The sequence below is a fragment of the Nannospalax galili genome, unplaced genomic scaffold, assembly GCF_000622305.1.
Source record: "Nannospalax galili isolate Female #2095 unplaced genomic scaffold, S.galili_v1.0 scaffold207, whole genome shotgun sequence".
Lineage (NCBI taxonomy): Eukaryota > Metazoa > Chordata > Mammalia > Rodentia > Spalacidae > Nannospalax > Nannospalax galili.
Genome location: NW_008358517.1, coordinates 6,584,676 through 6,609,850, shown reverse-complemented (window position 1 = coordinate 6,609,850; position 25,175 = coordinate 6,584,676). Strand labels below are relative to the sequence as shown.

The following is a 25,175-nucleotide window of genomic DNA, read 5'->3' as shown; positions in this document are numbered from 1 at the left end:
TGAAAGACATATACTAATTTTATTTTATTTATTTTATTATTTTATTTTGTTTTTGTCTTTTTGAGACAGGGTCTCCCTGTAGCCCTAGCTGTCCTGGAACTCACTAGACCAGGCTGCCCTCGAACTCACAGAGATCCGCCTCCTGAGTGCTGGGATTAAAGGCATGCGCCACCACGCCCGCCTATACTTTTTTATTTAAAAAAAAAAAAAAATCAAACTAATCTTTTTGAGCCCTTTGAGGGACTTTTTAGATTTCTGGGCTTGCTTTACACCAAACTTAAGTTTTTTATTTTTATACTTTCTACGAGTTTCTGGTGCAAATAATGTCCAAAGTAGCTAAACATATAAAGTATACCCTGAGGAATGCAGCAATTTTTCAAGTTCCTAATTGCTCTTTGGTGTTTATGTGTCACAGATTGGCCTTTCTCTTGAGGGCACTGTGAAATCAGTATGTTCTATGACTGCTGTTCTCATCCCCCTAGAGGACTTGTCCTTGTGTTGATGTTCCGGTCCCCATAAAACGTAATGTGATTTATACTTTCTTGACACAGTTAATTTTGTTGTTCCTGTGGCTTTGATGAACTACCAGCTCTGTATTTGAGGTGTTAGAAGGGGAAGGAAGGTAGACGGATGTACAGATGCATGGTTGTGCTTGACCAAGCTGCTTTTTATCCTCCTCCCAGTCATCCTGGACCCCCCTGACTTCCCTTGGAAAGTCTACTCTGACAGGAGTGAGCAAGTGTGCTGGCTGCATGTGCTTCCATTTGTAGAGTGAGAGGTCTTCATGGTGTCAGGACATCAGAGCGAAGCAGCTAGATGGACAGTCCTTCTCTGAAAATGCTCAGCCTTCATTCTACTGCTGCTCAGCTGCCTGGCCTTGCTCTGTTCTCTGATGAGGAGTTGAGCTCTGTCCTTCCTTCTCCTCCTGACAGTTGAACTGTTCACTCATCTCCTGGCCCCGCCTGAGCTTCCCATTTACTCTAGATCCTGACCTGTGTGACTGCAGTCACATCCTCTGACCCCGACCACAACCCAGGGAGGGCTGGCCAAGCTCCGTGGCTCCTTGCTCCCTGAGAAGGAGTCTTTTGTAGCAGGACTCTTTAGTTTTCTAGTCTACTCTATTTTTGAAGGTCTCTGAATGAGCGAGACCTGTGACAGCATTTGCTAGAGCAAGACAGTAGAGCTTTCTGTGAGCTCATTTTGGAGATGGTGACTATTTTATTTGCAGTTTGTCATGTAGTCAAGATTTTAGCTGTTTTTCTTAAATATGTCATTGTTTCTGGTTTCAGTCTTGTTTTTTGCTTATATATCTTATTCTAACAGAAGGCCAACCCGTGTGTGTACTAGAAAGAAGTGGTGATTTATGTGTTTCATGTGTTACGGCCGCCCATGAAAACAGTCAAATCTATTTCCTTCTGAATAAATACATCTAACTCCATTTTTTTTCCTGATGGCTTTCTCTTAAAATAAAAAAACTGTGTGTGTGTGTGTGTGTGTGTGTGTGTGTGTGTGTGTGAGATATGTGTACGCATGGGTTTATGTGTGCCACAGTAGGTGTTTGTGAAGGGAGGTCAGAGGACAGCTTTTGTAGACCTGGCTCTCCTATCTTTATGGGGGTTCCTGAGATTGAACTCAGGTTATCAGGCTTGAACAGCAAGTGCTTTTACCCACTGAGCCATCTTGCTGTCTCTCTTTCCTAATAGTTTCTCATCTTTAATTTTTTTTTCTATGTTTCTCCAAGATTTCCATATCTAGACTTATATACCCCTGAATTGGATAATCACTCTAGGAGCAGATCAACCAATGAGTGAAAACAAAATGGGGAAACCGATTTTTGTCTCCCTCCAAAATAACTCACTTGGCTGTTGTACCCACTTAGCAGTCTAATGTCTCAGAATTCTGGGTTAGTCTTCTGGGCTGCCCCTTTACCTCAGGCTCCCACGTTCCATCTTTGGGGCCAGTGTGTTCTAACTGCAGTTCTTGGAGCCCAGTTGTAATTCCGCTTTGTTGCCACTTGAGGGCCAGTTAAATTCTCATGATAAACTGAGGGATGACTTTGAGAGTTTTGCTAAGCTGCAGATTACATGCTTCTGAAGTGCTGGACAGACCACACAGGCACTCAGAGGGATTCTTGCAGCCTTTAGGTGAGTGGTCATTTGTCATGATGAGATAATGGTGACCACACCTCTTTTCCCCTTGAGGATGTAGATTGCCATCACTGTGGTCACAGGAAGTGATTTATTTTGCTGTTGTGGTTCTGTTTTTTGTAGAGACAAACCAATTGTAGTTTCACTTGATTATTGTAGACTAAGAAAGAACAAAAAGAATCATCATTCAAGGGTCTTTGAGTCTTAGATTCCAGCAGAACTGAACATGTGGTCTCATTTAAAATTGTTCATTACTGTTAAACAAGCTCAGTGTAGGACATTGGAGAATGTAACTATTCAAAGATCTCCCTCCTCCTCCCTCTTCTTCTTCTTTCTCCTCCCCCCCCCCTTTTTTTTTTGGCTTTTGAGACAGGGTCTCCCTGTAGCCCCAGCTGGCCTGGAACTCACTATGTAGACCAGGCTGCCTTGAACTCACAGAGATTCCTCTGCCTCTGCCTCCCAAGTGCTGGGACTAAAGGCGTGCACCACCATGCCCAATTTCAATGATTTTTTGACTCCAGGAGAGGAGTGAAATCTTTTTTTTTTTAATTGAAAAAAAAATCTAATAACATTTATTTATTTATTTATTTACTTATTTATTGTGTGTGTGTGTGTGTGTGTGTGTGTGTATAACTATGGCATGCATGTGGAGATCAGAGAACAACTTGTGGAAGTTAGTTCTCTCACCATGTGGGTCCTGGGATCAATCTCTGGTTGTCAGACTTGGTAGCAAGTGCCTTTCCTGCTGAGCCATCTTTCTGACCCTCAGAAGTGAAATCTTAGCAATGAAGTGACATGCTCATGCCCAGCCTAATTATATGTTTTTTTTTTTTTTTTCCACATGACATACCAGGAACTGTTGGGAAGATCTAATTTCCCATGCTGTCATTCATCAAATTGTGGCTTGGGTTGCCTTTCAAACTCTAGGTTCTATTGATTTGTAGGAGGAATGAAATTGTCCTTGAATCATAGCAAAAAATTGAGGTTTATAATAGTTCAGCTGTTACTTTTAAGTAAGAAGTCTAGCCCCCCGCCCCCACCTTACTGCTGAGTCTCACTGATCTTTTTTTCTTACTATATTGATTAGGCAGTTAAACTAGAACAATATTGTCTCTATTTGGAGAAACTAGACGTTAAAACTTTGAATATATGTGTTAATATTGTTGAAGTTTTTTAGTGGATTTTAAAAAATAGCAGAAGCTGGGTTTTATTGTCTTTCCAGGAAAGAAGCAGGTTTTGACATTATCACGGAGGACCTTCTTCTGTGCCTTGACAGGAGAGGCACCCTCCTGAGCCACACACTAGGGAACTGTAGAGAGGTTGCCTGTAGGCCCAGAAGCCAAAGGTGGTTACTATGAAGACTCAGTGTGGACACAGCGTTAGCTTATGCTTATATTACATGTGATGTCCCTGCCCATGGTTGGTGTCTTACAAGCTGGACTGCCATAGATCTGAATCTAGAGTTTTCTCTCTAGCAGCCTTCAGTGTGGGAGTGCTTTCTAAGTTTATGACTTCCAGATTTAGGTCTTTCATCCTAAACCCATGTGGTAGACTTACAGAAGTTAATTCTAGAAATTAAGGTGGGTTTTATATAAAGGCTTTGTGGTTTCTTCCAGCTTGGGTCATGTAGTAGATTTCTTGCAATGTGACATCTCTTTATCTCTGTTTCTTGATGTTCTAGTTACCAGAAAAGCTGATAAACAAGTATAGCTGGATCAAGCAATGGAAACTTGGGCTGAAATTTGATGGGAAGAGTGAGGACCTGGTTGAAAACATTAAGGAGTCCCTTACCCTACTAAGGAAGAAGGTTTGGAACATATAATTTTCTGTCTCTGATCAATGCAAATTTTATCTTTTTTGTCCCAGTAGATCCTCACTGTTCTTGGCTAATTTATTTATTCTTTTTTTTTTTTTTTTTAGGCTCCTGGTTCTCTAGAAAAGCTAGCATTGTCTGGTTTTAGACAGAATAATTTTGGGCTGGGAGAGTGGCTTACTCAGTAAAATGTTTGACTCGGCAAACTCAAGGACAGGAGTTTGATTCCCCAGAAGCCATCTAAAAACGCTAAATGTGGTGGCTCGTGATTGTAGCCCCAGAACTGGGGAGGTAGAGATGGTGGGTCCCTGGGGCTCACTGGCCAGCCAGTCTAACCTAATTGACCAGTGAGAGACCCTGTCCCAAAGAAGGTGGACAACATTCTTGCAGGGGTATCCAAAGTTGCCTTCTGGTTTCCACATGCCATGTACACATGTGTACCTCTATATTCCTCCCCCCACATGTACAAATGTGTTAAAAAAGAAAAATTTAAGTGAATATAAATTCTTCCTGTGAGGTCTCTGGTAAAATGGAGAAATAGCAACATTATATATTCTTGGAGTTGATGCTGTGTGTGAATACCTCACATAATGCTTAGCTTTCTTGAAAGGAAACATATAAATGTAGTCTTCATCGAAGTAACATAAGTTTCAGGGGTATCATTTAGCCCATATTTTTTTTCTTTTTTTTAAAATTTTTTTATGTGTATGCGTATATTGCCTGCATGTAGGTAAGTACACCCATGTCGTGCAGTGCCCGTGGAGGACAGAAGAGGCCGTCAGATCTCCTGGAACTGGAGTCACGGACAGTTGTTAGCTGCCATGTGGGTGCTGGGATTCAAACCCAGGTCTTCTTCAAGAACAACCAGTATTTTTAACCACTGAGCCATCTCTCCAGCCCCCCATATTTTTTTTCAAGATGTAATTTTATTTGTGTGTATGTGTATGTGCACATGTGTGTGCATGCATGTACATATGGATACATGGTGGGGGCCAGAAAAGAGTGTTGGTTCCCTGGAACTGGAGTTGTGAGCTGCCCAGCATGGGTGCTGGGAATCAAACTTGGATCCCCTGTAAGAACAGCAGGTGCTCTTAACTACTGAGCCCTCTCTCCAGCCCTTCAGTCTGTATTCATATTCTCAATGTTCATGTATATTAAGTTCTTCCCAGTTATGCTTATGTTTTCAGATTCTACCCAAAAGTATTAAAGAGTTTCTCAGGAAGTAGATTTAGTAACTTGTCTTTTGAATATCGTTCCAGGTGCTTGTCTGAAGCAGAATTGAGGGATGGTTTTGGTCTTTAGTTTTCCCTGATCTGGTGTGCACAGTTCTACACTTCTCTAGTTTTCCTCAGCCTCCCCAGGGTTGGACACTAAGCTTGTACACAGACCTATACTGACCTCTAGATGACTCTTGAGAAGGTCGCAACCCTCTTTACCAGGAATGCTAAGTTGAAGACCTGTCAGTTCTTTGGGTAGAGGAGGGATAAGTAATCAAGGGTCAGGCATGGACTTTGGGAGTTATTCACAGCGTGGATTGAGGATGTTGCTTTGTTTATTTGAACTTGGTCTGCCTGTCTTATTAGACTTTCAGTCTCTTGAGGGACTGTTGTGTTTATCCCTTCACACCTAGTGCCTGTCCCCAGGCTGCTGTATAATAGGAATTGGGTAAATGCTTTGCTAAATGAATGACTTAAGGGCCTTGGTTTCCTCAAATCTCCTTGTTAACTTTTAAAGATAAGTGTTTATGGTGAAAGAGATTGTCGAAGTTTGGTAGTTTTCTCTTCCACTAGAAAGAAAAGGCGGGGGGGAGTAGAGAGAAGGAAAGGAAAATAATACATTTTTCTTCTTGCTTGTTGGCATATAGTGTGGTGTTTGGGGGCAGAGGCCTGCACCTATCCAGCCGCTAGCCTAGTGGAGTGATGGGGGCAGGCACTAGCCTTGTGAGGGAGAGGGAGAGCTCATTGGCTTAGCTATAGGTCATTTGTCCCTTTTCTATTTTAAGATCTGGTGAAATTATTATTTTTGCTTTATCAGGTATGTCAACTGTAAGTAGACCATCATTTGGGGGAATGTTTAAGAGATGTCATTTTATAGTAACATTAAACTTGCTCACAGCTGGGTGTGGTGGTGCACGCCTTTAATCCCAGCACTCGGGAGGCAGACGCAGGCAGATCTCTGTGAGTTCAAGGACAGCCTAGTCTACATAGTGAGTTCCAGGACAGCTGGGGCTACAGGGAGACCCTGTCTCAAAAAGACCAAAAAAAAAAAAAAAAAAAAAAAAAAAAAAAAAAAAACCAAAAAACCTTGCTCATTAGTAATCTGTGCCAGTACTGCTAGCATCTCTCTGTGCTGTACTTGACACTAAAAGTCTCTTGTGCTGCTTTATCTCCACAACCAAAAGGGTGGGATGGCTGTGGTCATCTCTGTTTTAAAGATGGGAAGGCTGCATCCTAGAGGTTGGTTAATGCCCTGCAAAAGCCAGATCTTGATTGCATCCTGACTCTGACTCTAGAGCCATGCTCTTAATCACCCCATGATCTGCTTCTAGAAAGTATGAGATGTGGACAACATGTTCCAGTTGTTAATTCAAGTATTGGAGAGATTCTGTGTAGTCATTACCATTACAGTTTACTCTCATGTTTAAAAATCTGGATTGGCATTGGAAAGTCATGAGTTAGTGGTTATTCATAAAGACTATTTATTTTGATAATATTTTTTTCTCATTCACTATAACTTAGAAGCATATGTATTTATAAGCCTTTCTTATTCATTTAAGGAGTTTGTCTATATTAGCTGAAAACCTTTATTTTTAATTAGGAGTTGATAATTTTTGGAGTTATTCATTAGACACGTATATGTATATACATATATGCATATTTTTAATGTATTTTGTATTGAATTTTTTGCATTTCATACAAAGCATCTTAATCATCTTTATGCCCCCCTCACTGGATTTCATGCATTGTCATATATGTTAAGGCCAAGCAAGTGAAATTACAGTACCTGGATGTCCCTCAGTGCAAGTTCATCCACTGGGATCTAGTCAGTCTATCTAGAATCTACCCCTGAAAGATCACCTTTCCCTCACCCAGCAGTAATCAGCTGCCAATAGTTTTTTCATGTATATTTTTAAGACTTTAGAGGGTTAAGTTTAATAAACCGATATTCAGGAGACCCCCATAGTCTTCCATTTCAGAGGGTTTGCTGTGTATTTCTGCGGGTAACTTTCTAAAAGTTCCTTGAGATGCAGTAATTATAGCTGTCCCATGTAGCTCTGCACACAAGTTTTTCAGTAAGTATCTCTGATTGTTGGGGTTACTCTTGTTGCCTAGGAATTAGAGGAGTCAGCATGTCCGTCTCATAGCCCTGGGATTCTCTGTGTTGTATTGTACTTCTCTTTTCAGTTAGCGCAGGAAGAGTGAGGAGTTCGTGTGGTCTGAGGAGCACCTTTGTTTGAGCTGCAAACTTAGAGTTGTGAACATTGGAAAATAATTTTGTACTCATGGTATAGAAGTGTGCCAGGAATTTTAAAGCAAAAAGTCTGATTATTATGACTTTCTTCCTGTAGTGGGCAGGCCTGGCTGAAATGAAAACTGCTGAAGCAAGGCAGATGGCTTGTGATAAACTGTTTACAAACGAAGAAGAGGAATACAGCCTCTACGAAGCTATAAAATTTCTAATGTTAAACAGAGCCATTGAACTATATGAAGATAAAGAGAAGGGAAAGGAAGTCCCGCTTTTTTCTGTGCTCTTATTTGCTCGAGACACATCGAACGACCCTGGGCAGCTACTGAGAAACCACTTAAACCAGGTGGGACACACTGGTGGCCTTGAACAGGTGAGTTGTTCCTTTGAGAGTACCTCAAAATGCAGTAGCTTTTAGCTGTCAGATGTGGTGCCAGAGTTTGTAGGTCAGGAATTCAGGAGCAGCTTTTCCTTGGTAGCTCTGGCTCAGCATCTCATGACATGAATCATGTCATTCAGGGGCACAGTCTTGGCTGGAGGATCTGCTCACATGTCTTACTTACATGGCTTTGGCAGGAAACCTCAGTTCCCCATTGGTAGCCCATAGGTACCAATGATAGCCCCTTTGGTAGCCCTCACTGCACAGCTTCTCCATAGGGCTGTGTGGGTATCTTTAATGGAGAGGAGGCCACATACTCTTGCTTATCGCATAGTCTGTTTGTTAGAAGGTAGTCACTAAATCCATTCCCTGTTCTTGGGAAGAAACATGAAGCTCTCCCATTTTAAGTGAGGTGCATCAGAGACTTGTAGACCTATTTCATTAAGCCCTACCCTTAACGTCTTCAGGGTGATGGAGAAGGTTAGTTCTCTTGACACTCTGGGAGGCTGAAAAACATAAAGCACTAGGTAGACCCAGTAGAGGGGTCTTGTTTAATCCTGGCTGCCAGTTAGTAGAATCTAGCTTCTCTCGGGTCCAGGTCTTTGAGAGAGATGCTCAGCTTGCAATGTTATGCAGATATTCAGTGCAGTTTAAGCCAAAAGTTGAATTACCTTGCTTTGTTCTACTTTGAGTTCATTTTCCTAAAATCTTAATTCTTTGTGTATGTGTGTGTGTGCACATGCTTGCGTTTATGTGTGTATGAATGGCTAACTGCTAAAGTACCATTAAGGCTCTATATCCAAAGTACTGTCTTTTTATGTGGCAGACTCTAGTGCCTACCTTTTCCTGAAGTAGATTAAAGTTAGTCCCTTCTGAGACCCTGTAAGTTCTGTTACAATGGTGAATCCACTTGAAAAATTGCTCTTTTTGAAATACAACGTAGATCCCATTAAGTTCATCCTTTTAAGGTTTTATAGCCACTAAAATAGTCTTAATTTTAGGCCACTTTGGAACTCCATAAAGAAACCTCAAACCCATTAGCAACCAGGTTTCCTTTCCCCCAACTCTAGGCAGCCATAAATCTATTTTTTTGTGTCTGTTTGTTAGCAATGGAATCATACGGTGTGGTATTTGTGAAGGATTTCTTTGACTTAGCATGTTCCTAAGAATATCCATGTTTTTGCATGTGCTAGTACTTCATTTCTTTTTACTACCAAGTAATATGCCATTGTGGTTGTATTATATTTTACTCCTTTGTCAGTTTGATGGGTACTTGGGTTGCTTCCTCTAGTTATTGTGAACAATCCTGCTGTGAACATTTATGGACAGTTTTTTGTGTGGACACGTTTTGCTGGTATATGCCCAAGAGTAGAGTTGCTGGGGGCAGATGGTAATTCTCTGACGTTTTGAGGAACTGCTCCTACGCTGGGCTGGGGATGTGGCTCAGTGCCAGAACACTTGCATAGCATGTATGAGGCCCTGAGTCTGATCCCATCATTGCCAAATAAAGCTGCAGAGTAGCTGCAGCATGTCAGTTCCCACTGCGGAGCGGCAGCATCCATTGTCCCAGGTCTTCATCGTATTTTCACTGTCTTTGCAAACGAAGATGAAGTTCACAAAGGACAAATTAGCCATCTTAAAGTGTGATTGACATTTAGTACGTTTCCAGTGCTTTGCAACTGCCTTAAACATTTTCAGCTCCTCCAAAGGAAATGCTGAAGTTCCTCCTTTGTCATTTTGGTTCTATCCATTCTCATGAGTATGAAGTGGCTTTTGTTTGCTTTTCTCTAAGGGCTGATGATTTAATGTTGTTGACCATTTATGTACCTTTTGGAGAAATGTCTTTCAAATCCTTTGTTCAGTTTTTAAATTGGTTGTTTCATTAATCATTGAGTTGTGAGCATTCTTTTTGTATTCTGAATACAAATCCCATATCAGATATGCTCTCCATTCTTGATAGTTCCCACCCCTTGGTTAGAGAAGAACCGGGGCTGCGTCCAAAGGGAAGGAGAACAGTCGCAGCTAAGCCATTGCTGGTGCACAGTCTGGGACAATGGATGGAGTGTGGTATGAGGCCCCTTCTTGCCCTCTTGCTCCCCTCACTTTACCCGTTTGCTTTTCCTTCCCAGATTGAAATGTTCCTTCTTGCCTATGCTGTTCACCACACCATCCGGGTATACCGGCTGTCCAAGTACAGCACTGAAGAGTTTATCACCGTCTATCCCACTGACCCACCCAGGGACTGGCCCGTGGTGACCCTGATAGCTGAAGACGATCGGCACTATAATGTTCCTGTCAGAGTGTGTGAAGAGACAAGTCTGTGAGAGAGACACCTGTGTGGACAGCCAAATGATGTGGTACAGGTGCACACACAGCTCCTGTGGGGACCTCTGGTCTGCAGGTCTCTAAAGGACAGCGTGTAAGAAGTCTTAGAGCCCTGAAGCCAAGTTGGACTGAGATGTTCTGAAGACTAGCTTTTTATAATAAGAATTTAGTCCTGTCCCTCATTGGTTACATCTGTTACACAGTATGTTTCAGTGGGGCCTTCAGAGCATGCCTGTTGGAAGGTCCATAAGGCAAACAAACACGTTTGTATCAGAGGGAACTCAGTTTGGAGAGGAATATATTCATGTGTTGAATGAAAGTTCTAATGGTAAAGTAGCTTTTACTTCTTTTAAGAGAGTAATTTTTTATTTGATTATTATTTTTTGTGGTGGTGATGGGTCTCTTTAGTGATCTTCTTATGCCATTTACTTAAGTGGTAGAATTCTGGGATGGATAATCACCACATCCTCTGATAGTCTCACCTGCTTTTGGAGAGATGAACAGTGGTCTGAATTCACCTTAGTAATACTGTTTTAAGCAGAATGTCTCTTAGAAGATTAAGAATTAGGTACCAAAGTAGGTTGAAGGAGCAGCAGGAAGGCGTGGGAGGAGCCTAGACCTTGGTTCCAGAGCTCAGTCAGGGAGATAACCTGACACGGAGCGGAAGTCCTCCTTGCACATGTACGCTAGTATTGGGTGTTGTGGATTACTGTAAAGTTCCAGTGAGTCATGATTTTATGGTTAGAACCGAGTCTGCCTGTCACTGATACAGGTTCAGAGGTAGGATTGAGCTGGGTCCTAGTCCTCTGTGCCCTTTTCGTGCTGTTGAAGGCAGTGTGCATTGTCAGACCCACGTAAGTCATCCTCTGCGGGATGAGTGACAGCAAACTGACTCCTCTCACAAGGCAGAGCATTGGCAAGCATGAGTGTGGCAGAGTGTGGCAGAACTGTTGTGCCCTTGGTTTGGCATGGGGAGCCTGAGGGAGGCAGTAGTCCTGGCTGTGAGCAGTAGCCCACATGGCACACACCATGCTTCTGACGGGCAGAGGTGACTGGGCAGAGGTGCTGAGCACGGGTTGCCTTAGGACTTGAGGTGTGTTCCTCAAGATGTGGATCATTGTCTTTGTTCATGGGGACCACACACATCTCTCTTGAGGATTCTGTCTACAGCAGCTGAATCGGTTTAGTATTTGTGGAGGCAGTGTTACTCTGATATATTGGGTGTATTGTGATAATTAAAATCCGTATTTGATCCAATTTCATATAGATGATTAACCTGTTTTGAGAGGAAGGACAACTTTTGAAAATATAAATTTTTCTTTTAATTAAGATTAAGTCTTAGATAAGAAAACTCAGGATGTATAAACTAATCAGACTGCTACTGTAGTATCTTCCATTACCTCATAGTAATAGTCACCATGTTTTGTTAGATGTTTATTGATCAGAGTGCTGGAATCAAATGCTGTTCTCAGTGTGTGTGAATGTTGAAAGGCTGGGTTTTTCACTGTGAAATGCAGTGGTGCCTTGAGTATAGAAGTACCTAGCAGCCAAATTAAAATAATCTCAATGACTTATGACTGGCCTTATGCTTCATTTTGGTATCTGTAACTCAGCATCAGGGAATACCTGCCATTCATATGGGAACAATTTGAAAGCACTACCTGAAATGCTTCAATAATGATAATGCACAGCAGCTGGGGTCTGCGACCTTGGGCTTCCTTGAATATGACCATCCATCAGTTCATGTCCCTGTTGAATTTCAGCGTTGAAGATATTCTAATCTTAAGAGGCCCTTAACTAGACTCCAGGGAATTTGAATTTCATGTTTCTTTCATGTTCCTATGGATGGTATTGTTAGATGTAGTTCCCCTGCATTATGTCCTATGAAGTTAATGTTACTTTTCTAGGATATTTTTGGATTTGCCTTTTCGTGAGCTGGTTGTGGTTGTATAGTACCCATTGGGTTCACTCCTGCATCTAGGTCATGATGGCAGCATTAGTGACCTCTAACTTAGAATTTGGGCCTTTGTGAGTTTGATGTGACATGGTTTCATTTCCTCTTCTTTACAGTATGCAGATATTTTAAGTACACAGAGAAGGATTTGTCCCATTTTCTATACATAGCCATTTATATTTTCATCACACTATAATGGATTCAGTGAATGGATGAGATTTGAGATTTTTCTTTAAGCAAAATGAACATTGCCTTTGTATTGTTTTGGTATTTTTTCCTTTCCAGTTTTAGGACTTAAGTAACATCCCTCTGAATTGATAAAACTTCTGTTGGAAGAACATTTGTGTTTTTTACTTGGTGGTTTTTAAATTTTTTTTCAGACAAGGTTTTGTTATGTAGTCCAGGCTGGCCTTGAATTCGTGACCTTCTCGCCTTCACCTTCTGAGTGCTGTGTTTACAGGTATGTGCCACTGTGCCTGGCACATTGTGGGCTTTTATGTGTATAATTTTTTTTTTTTTTAATTCCTTAAGTGGCTCTGTGCTGTTCTTCGTGTGTGTGTGTGTGTGTGTGTGTGTGTGTGTGTGTGTGTGTGTGTGTGTGTGTGTGTGTGTATGTGTGTGTGTGTGTGTGTGTGTGTGTGTCTGCTTTTACCCACAGGTATATTTCACCTAAGAATCAATCATTTGTTGCAGATCTTGGATGCCTGTGAAGTGGGGCAGCGCCTTGTAGTGGTACAGCTCCTGCTGTCTGTGAGCACTGTCTGCTCTTTCTTTTGATGTTGGAATTGAGTTTGATCGGTTTTTGCCTTTTTTTCTTAAGCAGTACTTTGCACCTGTTCCTCTCTGAAGGCCAGAAAATACTCTCAGAAGTGTATACCATTGAGGACACTTTTTTTTGTGGGTATGCATAAAATAAATAGAGTTGATTGATCTGTGATTGCTTTAAAAAGTAATAATAGTAGAAAGCCTTCAATGTGTGGAGTACATTTGAAATGTATTCCAAACATCAGATCCCAAACCGTTTGGCAAAGATAGGGCACGGTGTCAACGCAGTTTAAAAATGGGTACTGTGACAGCTGGACTGAAGAAGGAACTGGTTTTAGAATAAACTTTAGGATGAGACATGTCTTAGTTTCTTTTCCTGTTGTTATGATTAAATACTTTGGCAAAAATAACTTAAGGCAGAAAGGATTTATTTTACCCACTGTTCAAGCCTACAGTCCATGTGGCAGGGCAGTGAAGGTGGCTAGACTTGAAGTCGCTGATCATCACATCTGCAGTCAAGAACAAGTCTCCTCTGGTCCACAGTCCAGACCCCAGCCATGGAAAGGGGCTACCCACAGTGGGTTGGGTCAGTTAAGGCAGTCAGGATAATCTCCCACAGGTATTCCCAGAGGTCCAGCTCCCACAGGAACCAAGATTGCTGGTAAATTGGCAATTATCACTAACCGTCACAGCATTTTGTAAAAACAAAAGCACTAGAAGCCCAGCAGACCGTCTGTGTTTAAGTTACAAAAGAGTAAAAATCTGAATGAGTGGGAAGAGTAATGTGAATGTACTCTACCAGTTCCTATTTCTAAAGTGCAAGTCCTCTATCTAAAAGAGCCTAAATAAAATATTTAAAAATATCTAAAATATTTAATGCCTAAACTTCCAGAAAATCTTGTTTGTGGTCTCTTCTGAGGAATAGAGGGAGCTGGTACTGAGCTATGCAGCAGTTTTAGCAAATGTGTGAGTAACGATATTGCTAGTAACGTTCTTATGTACCATTTGTGAGAAGCACCAACGTGAACTGGTTCAGCCACCCACCTGCTGGCTTTTCCTGAATCAGGAGCAATAGGAGCAAGTGGGGCTAGCCTGGACAAGGAGAGAGCTGTGTGTTTGTGTGTTAGAGGCATGGATGTTGGTCTGTACTCACACAACATGCCTTTCTTTACATGTGCTGCAGCCCTACAGCTCGAGAACTAATCATTCTGGAGGATGGCGGCAAGCTGGCTTACATGATTGCATTTTTTCACAGTAAATTGAAACTTACTATTGGGAATGATGGAATGCCTTTAATCCCAGCCTCTGAGAGGCAGAGGCAGACATCTCTGTGAGATCCAGGCCAACCTAGTGTAATAGTGAGTTCCAGGCCAGCTGGGGCTACAGGGAGAGCCTGTGTCAGAAACAACAAAAGCAGCACCCCTCCCCCCCAATAAAACAACAACAAAAAGATAGGATGACCCCTTAAGTCTGGAAATGTTCATTGTATTGACTGTCAAATCAGTAGACTGTTCATTATGTATGTCTCTGTTCCCAAGCTTTAACACCTCTGTATAGTTGCGCATTTTGAATGCCCACTAAGAGCATGCTAGAACATTAATGGAGGAAGAAACTGACTTTAATTTTGTCTTAATGTCTTTGATTCCTTGGATTAGGAACAAAGTTGCTAAAATATAGGTCAGTACAAGGAAAAGACAATGAGCTGGAAATATCCAGTTTTGTGATTACTTTCCTAGTGACCATGGGTGCTTATGCTTAATTCTGAACTTGAAAATAATTTTTGTACCTAATTTTAGGAGTTTCCATTTATATATTGAAAATTGCCTTGATCTGTAGTCACTGGTGCTAAAAATGGTGCTCCTTATAAAAACCGCATCAATCCATTGTAATGCTGGTGACTTTAGAATATTTCAGTGTGGGAACAAAGCGAAAGTGACTGTATTTAATGAGCTGTCTTCATTTCCGTTGTCTTTGTAAAAGGGCTTTGTTTTTGTCACCTGCATTTTAGCAGCGTCTAACCTGCCCTGTATGAAGATGGAGAGGGAAACAACCTGGTTTAGAACCTCTGCCAGGGGTAAAGATTTTTCTAACCTGCTCTGTATGAAGTTGGGGAGGGTATCAACATGGTTTAAGACTTCTGCCAGGGGTAAAGGTTTCTCTTCCCTGGGGATCCTCATAAGGGAACGTGTGCTTTGTGAACCTGACTGGCTTCTTCCTACCCTGCTTAGCAGTGTCTCCTCTTTTTATACTGTAAGATGACAAGGTCTCAGTAAAATTCACCACTCTGAAAAATATGACCCTGAACTGTGGGCAGGTTGGGGTCTTGCTTCCCACGTGTGAACTCCTCCCAGATGCTTGGCTCATGGGGTGAGAGGTTTCTCTTCATTTGTTGAGTCTCTTGTCTTCATTGTCAGAGACTGACCCTACTCTGGGTCTTTGCTGTTGATCCCTTTTACACACTCAGGTGCTGAGGATTGTAAAAAGAAGAAACTAAAAATAAACATAGAAAATAAAACCCAGACGCCTGGCACTCTTGCTGTGGTTAGATACCTGCTTTTGAGGACTGTAGCAGATTGTGGCCTGTACTTTCACCTCTCAACATCCTGGTGTAGGGCTGGTGTTGTGCTGAGTCCGTTAGCGTTTGAGAGCAGAGGAATTAAGATTTGGTACGGTGTTACTGAGGAGTGCTGAAGAAGTTAGACGAGATGAATTGGTCCAGCACAGTGCCTAACACATAGTAAATGCACAGAAAAGAAACACAGTTTTGGACATGGGTCTGGGTTGGACAACAGTCTCACTACCTACCCTAAGTAAAATGAGCTTAGGTAGGTTTCTGACCCTCCCTAGATCTGTCTTCATTTTGACCATGAAGTCTGTCTCAGTGGTGGTGTGGATGGATGTGCTAACATGTCACAGACTTGGAGGAAGATCCCCTGAGCCTGTAAAGCAGGGCTTCACCTGTAATCCTTCTAGACTGACCCTTGCCCAGGATTTGCTGAGGAGGGGGCTGCTGTGCCCAGAACATCTTTGTCTCTGCAAACCATTCCAGTTACTGGAAATGCACCTGGAAGCAGGGTAGCAAGAACTTGTATGCACTGTGTATGTCAGACTTCACAGAAAGAAGGTAATAGAAAGATGGGCCCCTTGAGGGGAGAGGAAGGAGGGTGAGCCGCAAGAAATCTGACATCTTGTTAGGGAACTAGGAACTGGGTTTACGGGTCTTTTAAAAGGGTTCTGGAATGAAAGACTTCTTTCCGTGACGAAGCTGCAGGCCATTCTCCTGACTCATGTGGGTTAATCAGCTTTTTCAGTGTTGGGAATCAGTATATTTCCTCTCCTTGTCTGCCCTGCTCAACAATGAGGGCAGTGTGCCTTTTGTCGCCTGCGTAGCCTTCTCACACCCTGACGAGAGGAGTGGGCCAGGTGTGGTCTTATAGAAACCCTTCTGAAGAGGTTTACAACCATCAGAGACTTTGGAAATGAGCGCATTCCACCACGGTGAGTTCCACTTCCCGCTGGCTTGCTAAAGGCTTAGACGTTCTGCAACATCTGCATTGTTTTCACCGTCCTGCTCCTGCATCTGTTTTCATCTGGGTTCTGTTACCTGTTTTTGTTCTTGAGAAAACATGAATCTCTTTCTTCCTGTTGGAGAACACAAATACTAGTTTCCTTAGGCCCTTGCCAACAAAAGCTATATATTAAGTGTTTTGGTAGTGGAAGTTCACTATGTGTTTCATTACTTAAGCGGAGTCCCATTTTCATGTGCATCAGCCAGTTGTATGCCATTTTCTTAGAGCCGTTTATTTCTCTGCCCATCAGTTATAGTTTTACATTTTCTAACTACCTTTGATTTTTATTATGTGTGTCACAATTTTATTTATTTATTTATTTATTTTTTTTGAGGCAAGGTTTCCCTATGTAATCTAGGCTCACCTTGAACTCACTGTGTAACCCGGGCTGACATAGAACTCATAGTGGTGACCTCTTGCCCAAGGTCCTGAGTGCTGGGATTACAGGCATGTGCCACCATGCCTGGCTGGGGAGTTTGATAGGATAGAGCAGTAGGAAGGGAAAGCAGACTCGGTGTCTGGAAATCTCTGCTGGTCTTTGCTTGCAAGTTAGAAGAGCAAGGTTTATTGGCTCACAGATTTAGAGGTTTTAGTCCGTGATCTGAAGGACTTGTTGTGTGTAGGTCTTGGCAGTGCAGCAGATCACGGCATCAGCATGTTGTCTTAGTTCCAAGAGGGGATGGCCTTCTTCACAGATATGAAAGGGTGGGGACTCTGGAAGGTGTCCTGCCATCAGAGCATATTTAGGAGCAGGGTAGAAATGCCTTCACCTATGAAGAGTGCCTGCTTTGGCCATGAATAATTCCAGGTTCAGAAAAGTAAGAGTCAGTTGGCCAAGGTCTTCTTTACCCTCCCCTTCTCATACGTCCCTCTCCTTCACAGAGCTTTTTTGCATTTATAATAGGTGAGCTGAACTAGAATGACTCAAGGAATGCAAGCACAGAGCAACTCTGCCTTTTCTTGTCAAGAAGAATTCAGTGGGAGAGGATGAAAACTGAACTTGGGCTTCGGGATATGGGTCGGTTGGCTGCATGCTGCTCAGCATGCATGAATCTCTGGGCTTGGTCCTAGCATCACATAGAACGAGGCATGGTGGCACATATACACCCCAGGACTTGGGAAGTGGAAGCAGAAGTATCAGAAGTCCCAGGCCATCCTTTGCTACACAGCAAGTTTGATGCCAGCCTTTCTCAACAAAAACAAAACAAAAATACTGAACTCAGGCTATTTGTGACTTTGCTAGCTGAGTACTCTAAGAGTTTAGAGTCTTCAGTTGGCCAAATGCCATTTGTGTTGGTCAACTCTGCATTGTATAAATACCTGAGCTAATTGCCTTACAAAGACAGGTTTCCTTTGCTCATAGTGTTAGAGGTTTCAGCCCATGATCAGGACTTAGTGCAGTGGACCCCGGCAGTGCAGCACATGGTGACAGTAGTGTGTGCTGGTTCAGAATTGCTCATTTCCTGGCCAGCAAAGAGGAAAAAGAGGACTGGGGTCCTGTAGTTTCCATTTGATGGTAAGCCCACCAGTGACCTAGAGCCCTCCCACTAGACCCAGTACCTCAAAGGTCCTGCATCCTCCCAGTAACACCACCCAGGGGCCAAGTCTAACATAAAAGTCCTTGAGGTGGGGGTTCAAGAGCCAAATCATAGCACTTCTAATTCAGAAATTGGGCTAGTCCGTCTTGAATACAGGTCGGAGCTACAACCCATTGCTGACTGCCCCGTCTGGCTCTCAAGAATTGGAACCTGGGGAAAGAAGCAAGATGAGGAGTAGAAAGTGTTAACTCATGACAGTTACTGCTAAACCTGCCTTAGTCCCTGGGCCTGGTGAGGGTGTAGCTCATGCTCTGTCTTCAGGTTCATTCAGAGACCCCTTCGTCCCTCGTCTGGTCTCTTGAAACTGTGACCTGACTGACTTCTCTCATCAGTTGCCTTGATGTGCTGATGCTTCATGCTCTGCATCTTGGTAGCTCCTCAGCTGACACCTAGCAGCCTGAAGATAGTCCCCTCCCCCTAGCTAACCCAGTGACTGACATGAGCAGGTCTGAGCCAAGTACACACTTCTGCCTGCTAGCCCTTCCATACTTGGCATCAGCAAGTACTTCCTACACCTTCTTGCATCAGATTCAACAAGTGCCTTTTGTCAGTGGACTGGCACCAGTTCCAGCTCCTTAGGGTGGGTGGCTCATGTCACTTGATAAGAGGTATCAAGAGATCTCCACCCAGGACATGCCCTTGATGGGGTGTGGGGCATAACTCTGCAAAGAAACCATCTCCACAAATTCTCTGGGTCTGTGGATAAGACTGGGGCACCCTCAAGAGTCCCGCCTTTTTTGGGTGCTTCTCGTTGGCTGGTAATATCATCACTGGCTGGGTTTTCATTTTCTACACACAGCCCACGCACCATCAGGTAAGCCTGTAGACACCCAATGCCTAGAGTGAGGAGGGCTGGCCTGGAAAAGCATACTCATCAGCCCAGTGTTCCAGAACTCTGCAGTACATGAGTAAAGCAGAAGGGTGGTTGCACTGCTGGTAATGAGTGTGCGGGTAGGTAGAGGTCAGAGAATACCAGATGTTAAATCCTCGTCTTGAGGACGCACAAGCTTAGCGAAGAGATCATTCTAGAGGCTTTGGTAGCACCCAGCCCACACCAGAGCTAAGCTGGTGGAACGATAGGGGATACAGGAGGAGGGTGGAAGTGGGAGATCGGCAGGCAGCATGGACAAGTATTCGGGACTTGGATTGGGATGTGGTAGGCTTCTGGGTGGTGCTAATGGTATGTACAGACAGGAAGCTGGGAGAAGATGTGGCGGCAAAGTGTGCAGGGCTGGGCTAAGGCCTCCCTGAGGAGATTAGGTGACAGGGTACATAGATCTGAAAGTTGGGAGTAAGTCAGGGGTGGAAGACAGACTTGGGGATCCCATGTATGTTTAGACCTGGAAACTGGCCCAGGCAGGGTACCTAGGAGCATGGAGAACTGGTTTCTCAGCAAGATGGGAAGGGGTCCAGGGACCAATCTTGTTTTCCAAAGAGAGTGGGATCAAATGGAGATTGAGAAGCTCAGGGGCAAGAGAAGCCAGGTGAGGCCTATGGGAAGAGCTCTGGACCCTTAGAAGTGCTCTGTCACCATGAACTTGTGAGTCTGTGCTAACCAGCCGGCAAAGGGGTCTGACTCTCCTTGGTCATTTCCTCTAGACTGAGCTTTTTCCAGGAATCATGGAAGAGTAGAAAACAAAAGGTATACAGTGTAACACAAAGCTTGAAAATATTCCATCTGTTACTATCTTTGGGTTCAAGGGTTTTTGAGCCTGATACAAGCTTAGGTTTACTTAGTCTGTGAAAGCTGCAGTCTTCTCTTCGTTGAAGGCAGACAAACAGCATTTGTGGTTTTGTTGGCTGAGGTGCTTTTCTGTGCCTTGGAAGCTTAGCAGATTTGGCACGTCTGTCTCTCCATGCTGCCATCTACTGTGTTCTGCAAATCCTGAAGTCACAGTAGAGTCGAACAAGGAAAAAAGCTGTGTTCCCAAGGACAGGAGGCTGATCCAGGGGTACCAGTCACTCACCTGCTTCATGGCTAATAAGCAGTGGGGACAGAAGGAGCTCACACAGCTCTTGAGTTATTTTTTCCTTCTGTTCAAAGACCATTGTATTGAATTGGTTAATTAGCATGGAGTTTACAGTGCTGTCCAGGTAAGAATTCTAGGCCAACGAGATGGCTCAGTGGGTAAAGTGCTGCCAAGTCTGATGACCTGAGTTTGCATCCCAAGACCCACATGGTGGAAGAGAGAACTGGCTCCTGCAAGTTGTCCTCTCCCCTCCACACAGGCACGGCCTCCCAAACAAAAACGTAGCCGAATCCTGGGACAAAAACATAGCCGAATCCTGGGGAGTAGAAGAGGTGGGGTGAAAGGCAAGCAGCACCTGCCTTCCTCCACTGAGTGCTGCCTCTGTCAGGAAGGCTTGGAAAAGGATGGTTGGGCCCATGAGCCCCCCTCCCCCAAGCTAGGCACAAGCACAGGGGTGAAGCAGAGCTACCAGGAGACAGTATTGACAGGGTTGGGGGGAACCTGTGTGTGTGTGTGTGTGTGCTGCTCTGCTGTGTCAAACTATCTACTGCGCTCTGTGTGTGTGTGTGTGTGTGTGTGTGTGTGTGTGTGTGTAGGTGATGAATGTGATGTATCTAGACACATGCCAAGGTAAAGTGGGAGGGGAACAGAGTGCCCCTCCCCACAGAGAAAGCTAATGTAACTTGGGTCCGTGTACCTCCAAACTGTCTTTAAAAAGGTAGCCAGGAACGGAGCACACCTTGACTAGCTAGGCAGGAAGATATGTGTTCCAAGTACCTTGGAGCTCACATGGTGAGGCAGAGAATTATGAGCTCCAGGCCAGCCTTGTCTACACAGTGAGATTCTCTCTCAAAAGGCAAAACAATGCAGCAAATCAAATCAAATCCACAATCAGTTTAAGATGTACCGACGCTAATTAAAAGATGAACTAAAGCAGTAAAGAAGAAAACTCACAGTCTGAAGCCAATCATTTGAATGTTCATAATCTTATGGTGTATAATACAACACTAACATGAAGAATTGAGACAGACCTATCCTTGGGTTAAGATGTCATGGTTTGAAAAGCGGAGCTTCCCACCCAAAGGCTGCTAAGAGTGGGGTTTCAGCTGTGGGAGGGGGAGCTGCAGGTTCTCTTGGACCTGCTGACATGTTCCAATCTGGGGGATTGTCACACAAGGAGAGAAGTTGGACAGGTTCAGAGAAGTGCTTTCAGTATGACGGAAGTGGTGGGAAGTAAGAACCATCCTATTACAGAAAAAATAGCTGAAAAAATAGATATTTAAATATGACAGGGAGTCAGGAGAAATATCCCTTGCTTAGTTAGAGGTTTTAGCTACTGAGACAAAGGGCCAAATTTAACATGTAAATTTGGAAAAAAAGGAAACTGTATAGTCAGGATTCAGGAAGTCGTGACTGGTGAGTAAAAAGACTAATGACTAGGATATAAGAAACTAAGAACAACTGTAATTATATGCCAAGACTTTAAGCTTAAATTGGAGTATGAAACCTACTGACAGTGTGAGAGGTACAAATTCCCCCAAAACTATAAAACAAAAGTCATAAATATTAAAAATGCCCAAACTTAAAGTACATGAATAGCATTGTTTAAATTGGACATGTATTTTACACAGACTGCTGTAGTCAGTTTTAATCAAAGGCTACACAAAATTTACTCTGATTGGTTTCAACAGTTTAAGTTAAACAGTTGCTGTGAACGGGAAAAGCCTGTAAGCTGATAGCCACAGCACACGTGGAGGAACGGCTCCCAGTGACTTAATTTTGCTAAAATGGAAAAAGTTTTGCTGCAGGCCTTAGTCCTCTAGGTTGGAAGAACCTCTTAAGTGAGTGTGGGTTTGTTGGTATTAGACAAATTATCTTGTGTTGCTCTGTCCAGCTTTCTGAAGCTCTCTGGCACCTCGGTCCTACTAACTTTGGATAACCGCCTTAGCACTAAGCAAACCCAAACATACCATCGACTCTCAGGAGCTAGGTATTTGCCTCCACAAACCTTTTAGATATTGCACTACTGGGGTGATAGAACTGCTTCATGGAGACACTGCTGATTCTGTGGGGTGTTGACTGGTGAGATGTACCCTCAGTCTATTTTGTGACATAAGGGTAATATGAAATTTACCTTCAGAAGCTCATTCTTGCAAATGTGGGTCCTAGAAGTCCATAGCCATACACTGCAGGGAACGAGAGTAAGTCTGGCCTAATGTGAAGCCATGGCTGGGAACGTTTGTTTCTTGAGTTTTACAGCAATCACTAATGTGCATGTGTATAGTGTTAACTGAAAACAGCTAGGTGTATAGGAATGTGTTTGGGCTTTTGGCACCTAAAGAATTTTAAAAGGCAGGAAAGAGTCTGAAGTCGAGCAAAGCCACTGTTTATTCAAAGTCAAAAGTGGCAAGCAAAGAAGACTTGTGAAAGGAGGGGCTGGAGTCCCAGGTGGGGTGCTAGATGAGGGAATTTGGGGTCCCCTCTTGGGGGTCTTAGTAAAAGAAGTTAAAGATGCATTCAAATGGAAACTTGAGGACAACTGTATTAGCTTTTTTTGGGGGGGGGTCTTTTTTGAGACAGGGTCTCCAAATAGCCCCAGCTGGCCTAGAACTCATTATGTAGACCAGGCTGGCCTTGAACTCACAGAGCTCTGCCTGCCTCTGCCTCCCAAGGGCTGGGACTAAAGGTGTGCACCACCAGGCCCAGCTGTATTAGCATTTAAAAGAAAAATCTGAGGGTAAGCAAGCTGTCAATCTCAGCAGTTGCCTGGTGAAGAGAAGGTAAAAAGCCATGCTGTTTTGTTGAAGCTGGCAAGGAGATCAGCCACATGGTAGCAGGCAGTCACCATGGCAGGGAAGGGAGCTTTAGAGAAAGAGTAAGGAAGCCCAAAGTAACAGCAAAAGCACAAGTTCCAACTAGTATCCGAAAAAGAACAAAAAGGCAAAGAAGGGTGAGGACTCAAAGGTGGACAGGCCCAGCCGAACTTCAGGGCTTCCTTCCTGCTGGAGGGCATGAATTCCGGAAGGGAAAGGAGTATCACATTAAGGGGATAATCATCCCACCTGTCTCTTCAGTGTGGATTAAGGTGACCCATCTTCCTAGGAGTGGTCCCACCCTCCTGAGGGGTAATTCCTTGGCCAGATGATTGACTGGTCTGACTGTATTAACTTCCTTTTTGGGTAGCTTGGAATGTTAGGTCTCTATTCCGTCAGGAGAATTAGTCTTCCCTTAATGGGCCTTTACTACTGCTGTGTCACAACCTTTCTTAGTTGGTCTGTCCTGTCTCCTTTCTTCCTTAACCTAAGGAACCATCTACATTTCTTGAGTGAAAAGGCTCCTGCTTTTGTGCTTAGTGTGTATATATTGGTTTACATTTGCGTCTACAAAGCGGATGTCAGGTCTTGCTCATAAATGCACTTGAAGTTACATGGCCTAACAGAAATAGGTAGTCTATAAAAAGTGTTTTTTTAGTCCCCTGAGGGCGCTGGAGAAATGGCTTAGTGGTTAAGAGCACTTGTTACTGCAGGACTTGGGTTGGGTTCCCAGCACCCACATGACAGTTCACAACTGTCTGTAACTCCAGTTCCAGGAGATCCAACACTTTCTGGGCTCTGAGGGCACTGCATGCGTGTAGTGTGTTTACATACATGCATGCAAAATACTCATACACATGAAAAGAAATTTTTTAAAAAATTAAAATGTTCACTAAATCCATGTGTATCTGATAGCCATTCTAAAAGTACATCTCTTGTGCAAGTTTTAAGAGACTGGTTGACTGACTGCCAGTGAAGCAGAGGAAAAAAATTATGGAGCTGGAGAGATGGCTCAGTGGTTAAGATTGCTTGCTCTAAAATCATAGAACCAGAGTTCAGATCCCAGGATTCATGCAATAAGCAAGCCAAGGCATTCTCGTAAATGCCCATAACCCCAGGTCCTAGGGGGTTGGAGAAGGACTGCTGGGTCTTACTGGCTTCTAACATAGCAACATAACAGACAGACTACAAGCCCCAAGTGTCACTAACCCTAACCCAAGTTGAGACAGACCCTGCCTCAAAGGGGAAAAAAAAAGAGTGATAGAGGACACCCAATGCTCTCTTCTGGCCTCCACATGTGTACAGATGCGTGACCTGCACACAGTGTGCACATACACTTACACAGACATACACATAAAAATCCTTAGAAAAAGTTACTGAAATTTTGGAAGGTAGTGATTCTAATTCTGGAACCACTTGTATGTGGCAGAGGTTTCCTTCTGATTTAGGTGCTTTTTCCAGCAGAGAGCTGCATCAACTAACAGCTAAAACCTGACCTTCCATCTTGTGGACAAAATGAAGCTTAAACTTGAAAGCCTCTTTGTCTTCTCTTGATTTTCTCTTTTGAGATCAGACAGTAAACTGTTACCTGTTCTGACTTCTGAGTGGACTTTGGGTTACTCTGATTACATAGTCCAGTTTCTCTCCTGTTGAACTTTGGCATGTTAATTTTAGACACTAGCCTTTGAATGAGCAGGCAACCCAGGCTTTTTACAGTTTTCATCAGATTTTTCTCTACATCCTGTTTCGTGTGTGGCTAGATCAGCTGATGAGTCACCTGATGTTTTGCTGCTTCAAATGACAAAAATAGAGACTCAGAATAACCACACAGAGGAGAATCTCGCCTGTTTACCAAACACATCGCTCACACCCTGCTTTGCTATGGTTCAAATACTTTTATAAAGGAGCCATGTGCGGGCCGTATGGAGGAGGCAGCCAGGAACCACTGGGTGTTTGAACTGGCTGCATGTGAGCACAGGTGCTCACCTTTCCAATCCCTACCAAAGACTGCATTACACTTTGGGTTATAAAAGAGTGGACAGAACTTAGAACATAAAAGACCCCCTTTTCCTGGGTAGTGCACAGATGACTTCACCCTCAGTTTGGCAATCAGTTCTGCAAAGCCTGAGGCCTGGCTACTTATGACAGCACCACATGATGTTCCTGGGCATGGTCGAGTCCCAGCTTTACTGAGGCAGAAATAAATGAAATACATGAAAACATTTCTCAAGGTAACATAATTTAATTACAAGAATATTAATATTTCCTGTTTTGTAACATTCTCCTGCTTCAGTATGGACAGAAAAATTCAGTCAAGTGAGCTCCTAAAGCTTTAAATGGTGTGCTTCTAGAAAAAGTTCCTTCTGTTATTTTCAGA

At 43.3% G+C, this 25,175-nt stretch overlaps 1 protein-coding gene across 3 annotated transcripts in view; it reads left to right on the top strand.

Annotated features, from left to right (window-relative positions):
- Positions 1–12,423, top strand: part of Otulin (OTU deubiquitinase with linear linkage specificity) — a 29,048-nt gene extending 16,625 nt beyond the window's left edge. For all 3 annotated transcript variants that reach the window (XM_029557994.1, XM_029557995.1, XM_029557996.1), the window contains 3 exons: positions 3,829–3,954; positions 7,529–7,798; positions 9,934–12,423. In XM_029557994.1, coding sequence (XP_029413854.1) covers positions 3,829–3,954; positions 7,529–7,798; positions 9,934–10,128 — 591 coding nt within the window. In that variant the 3' untranslated portion in view covers positions 10,129–12,423. The remainder of the gene's footprint in view (positions 1–3,828; positions 3,955–7,528; positions 7,799–9,933) is intronic.
- Positions 12,424–25,175: the final 12,752 nt, after the last annotated feature.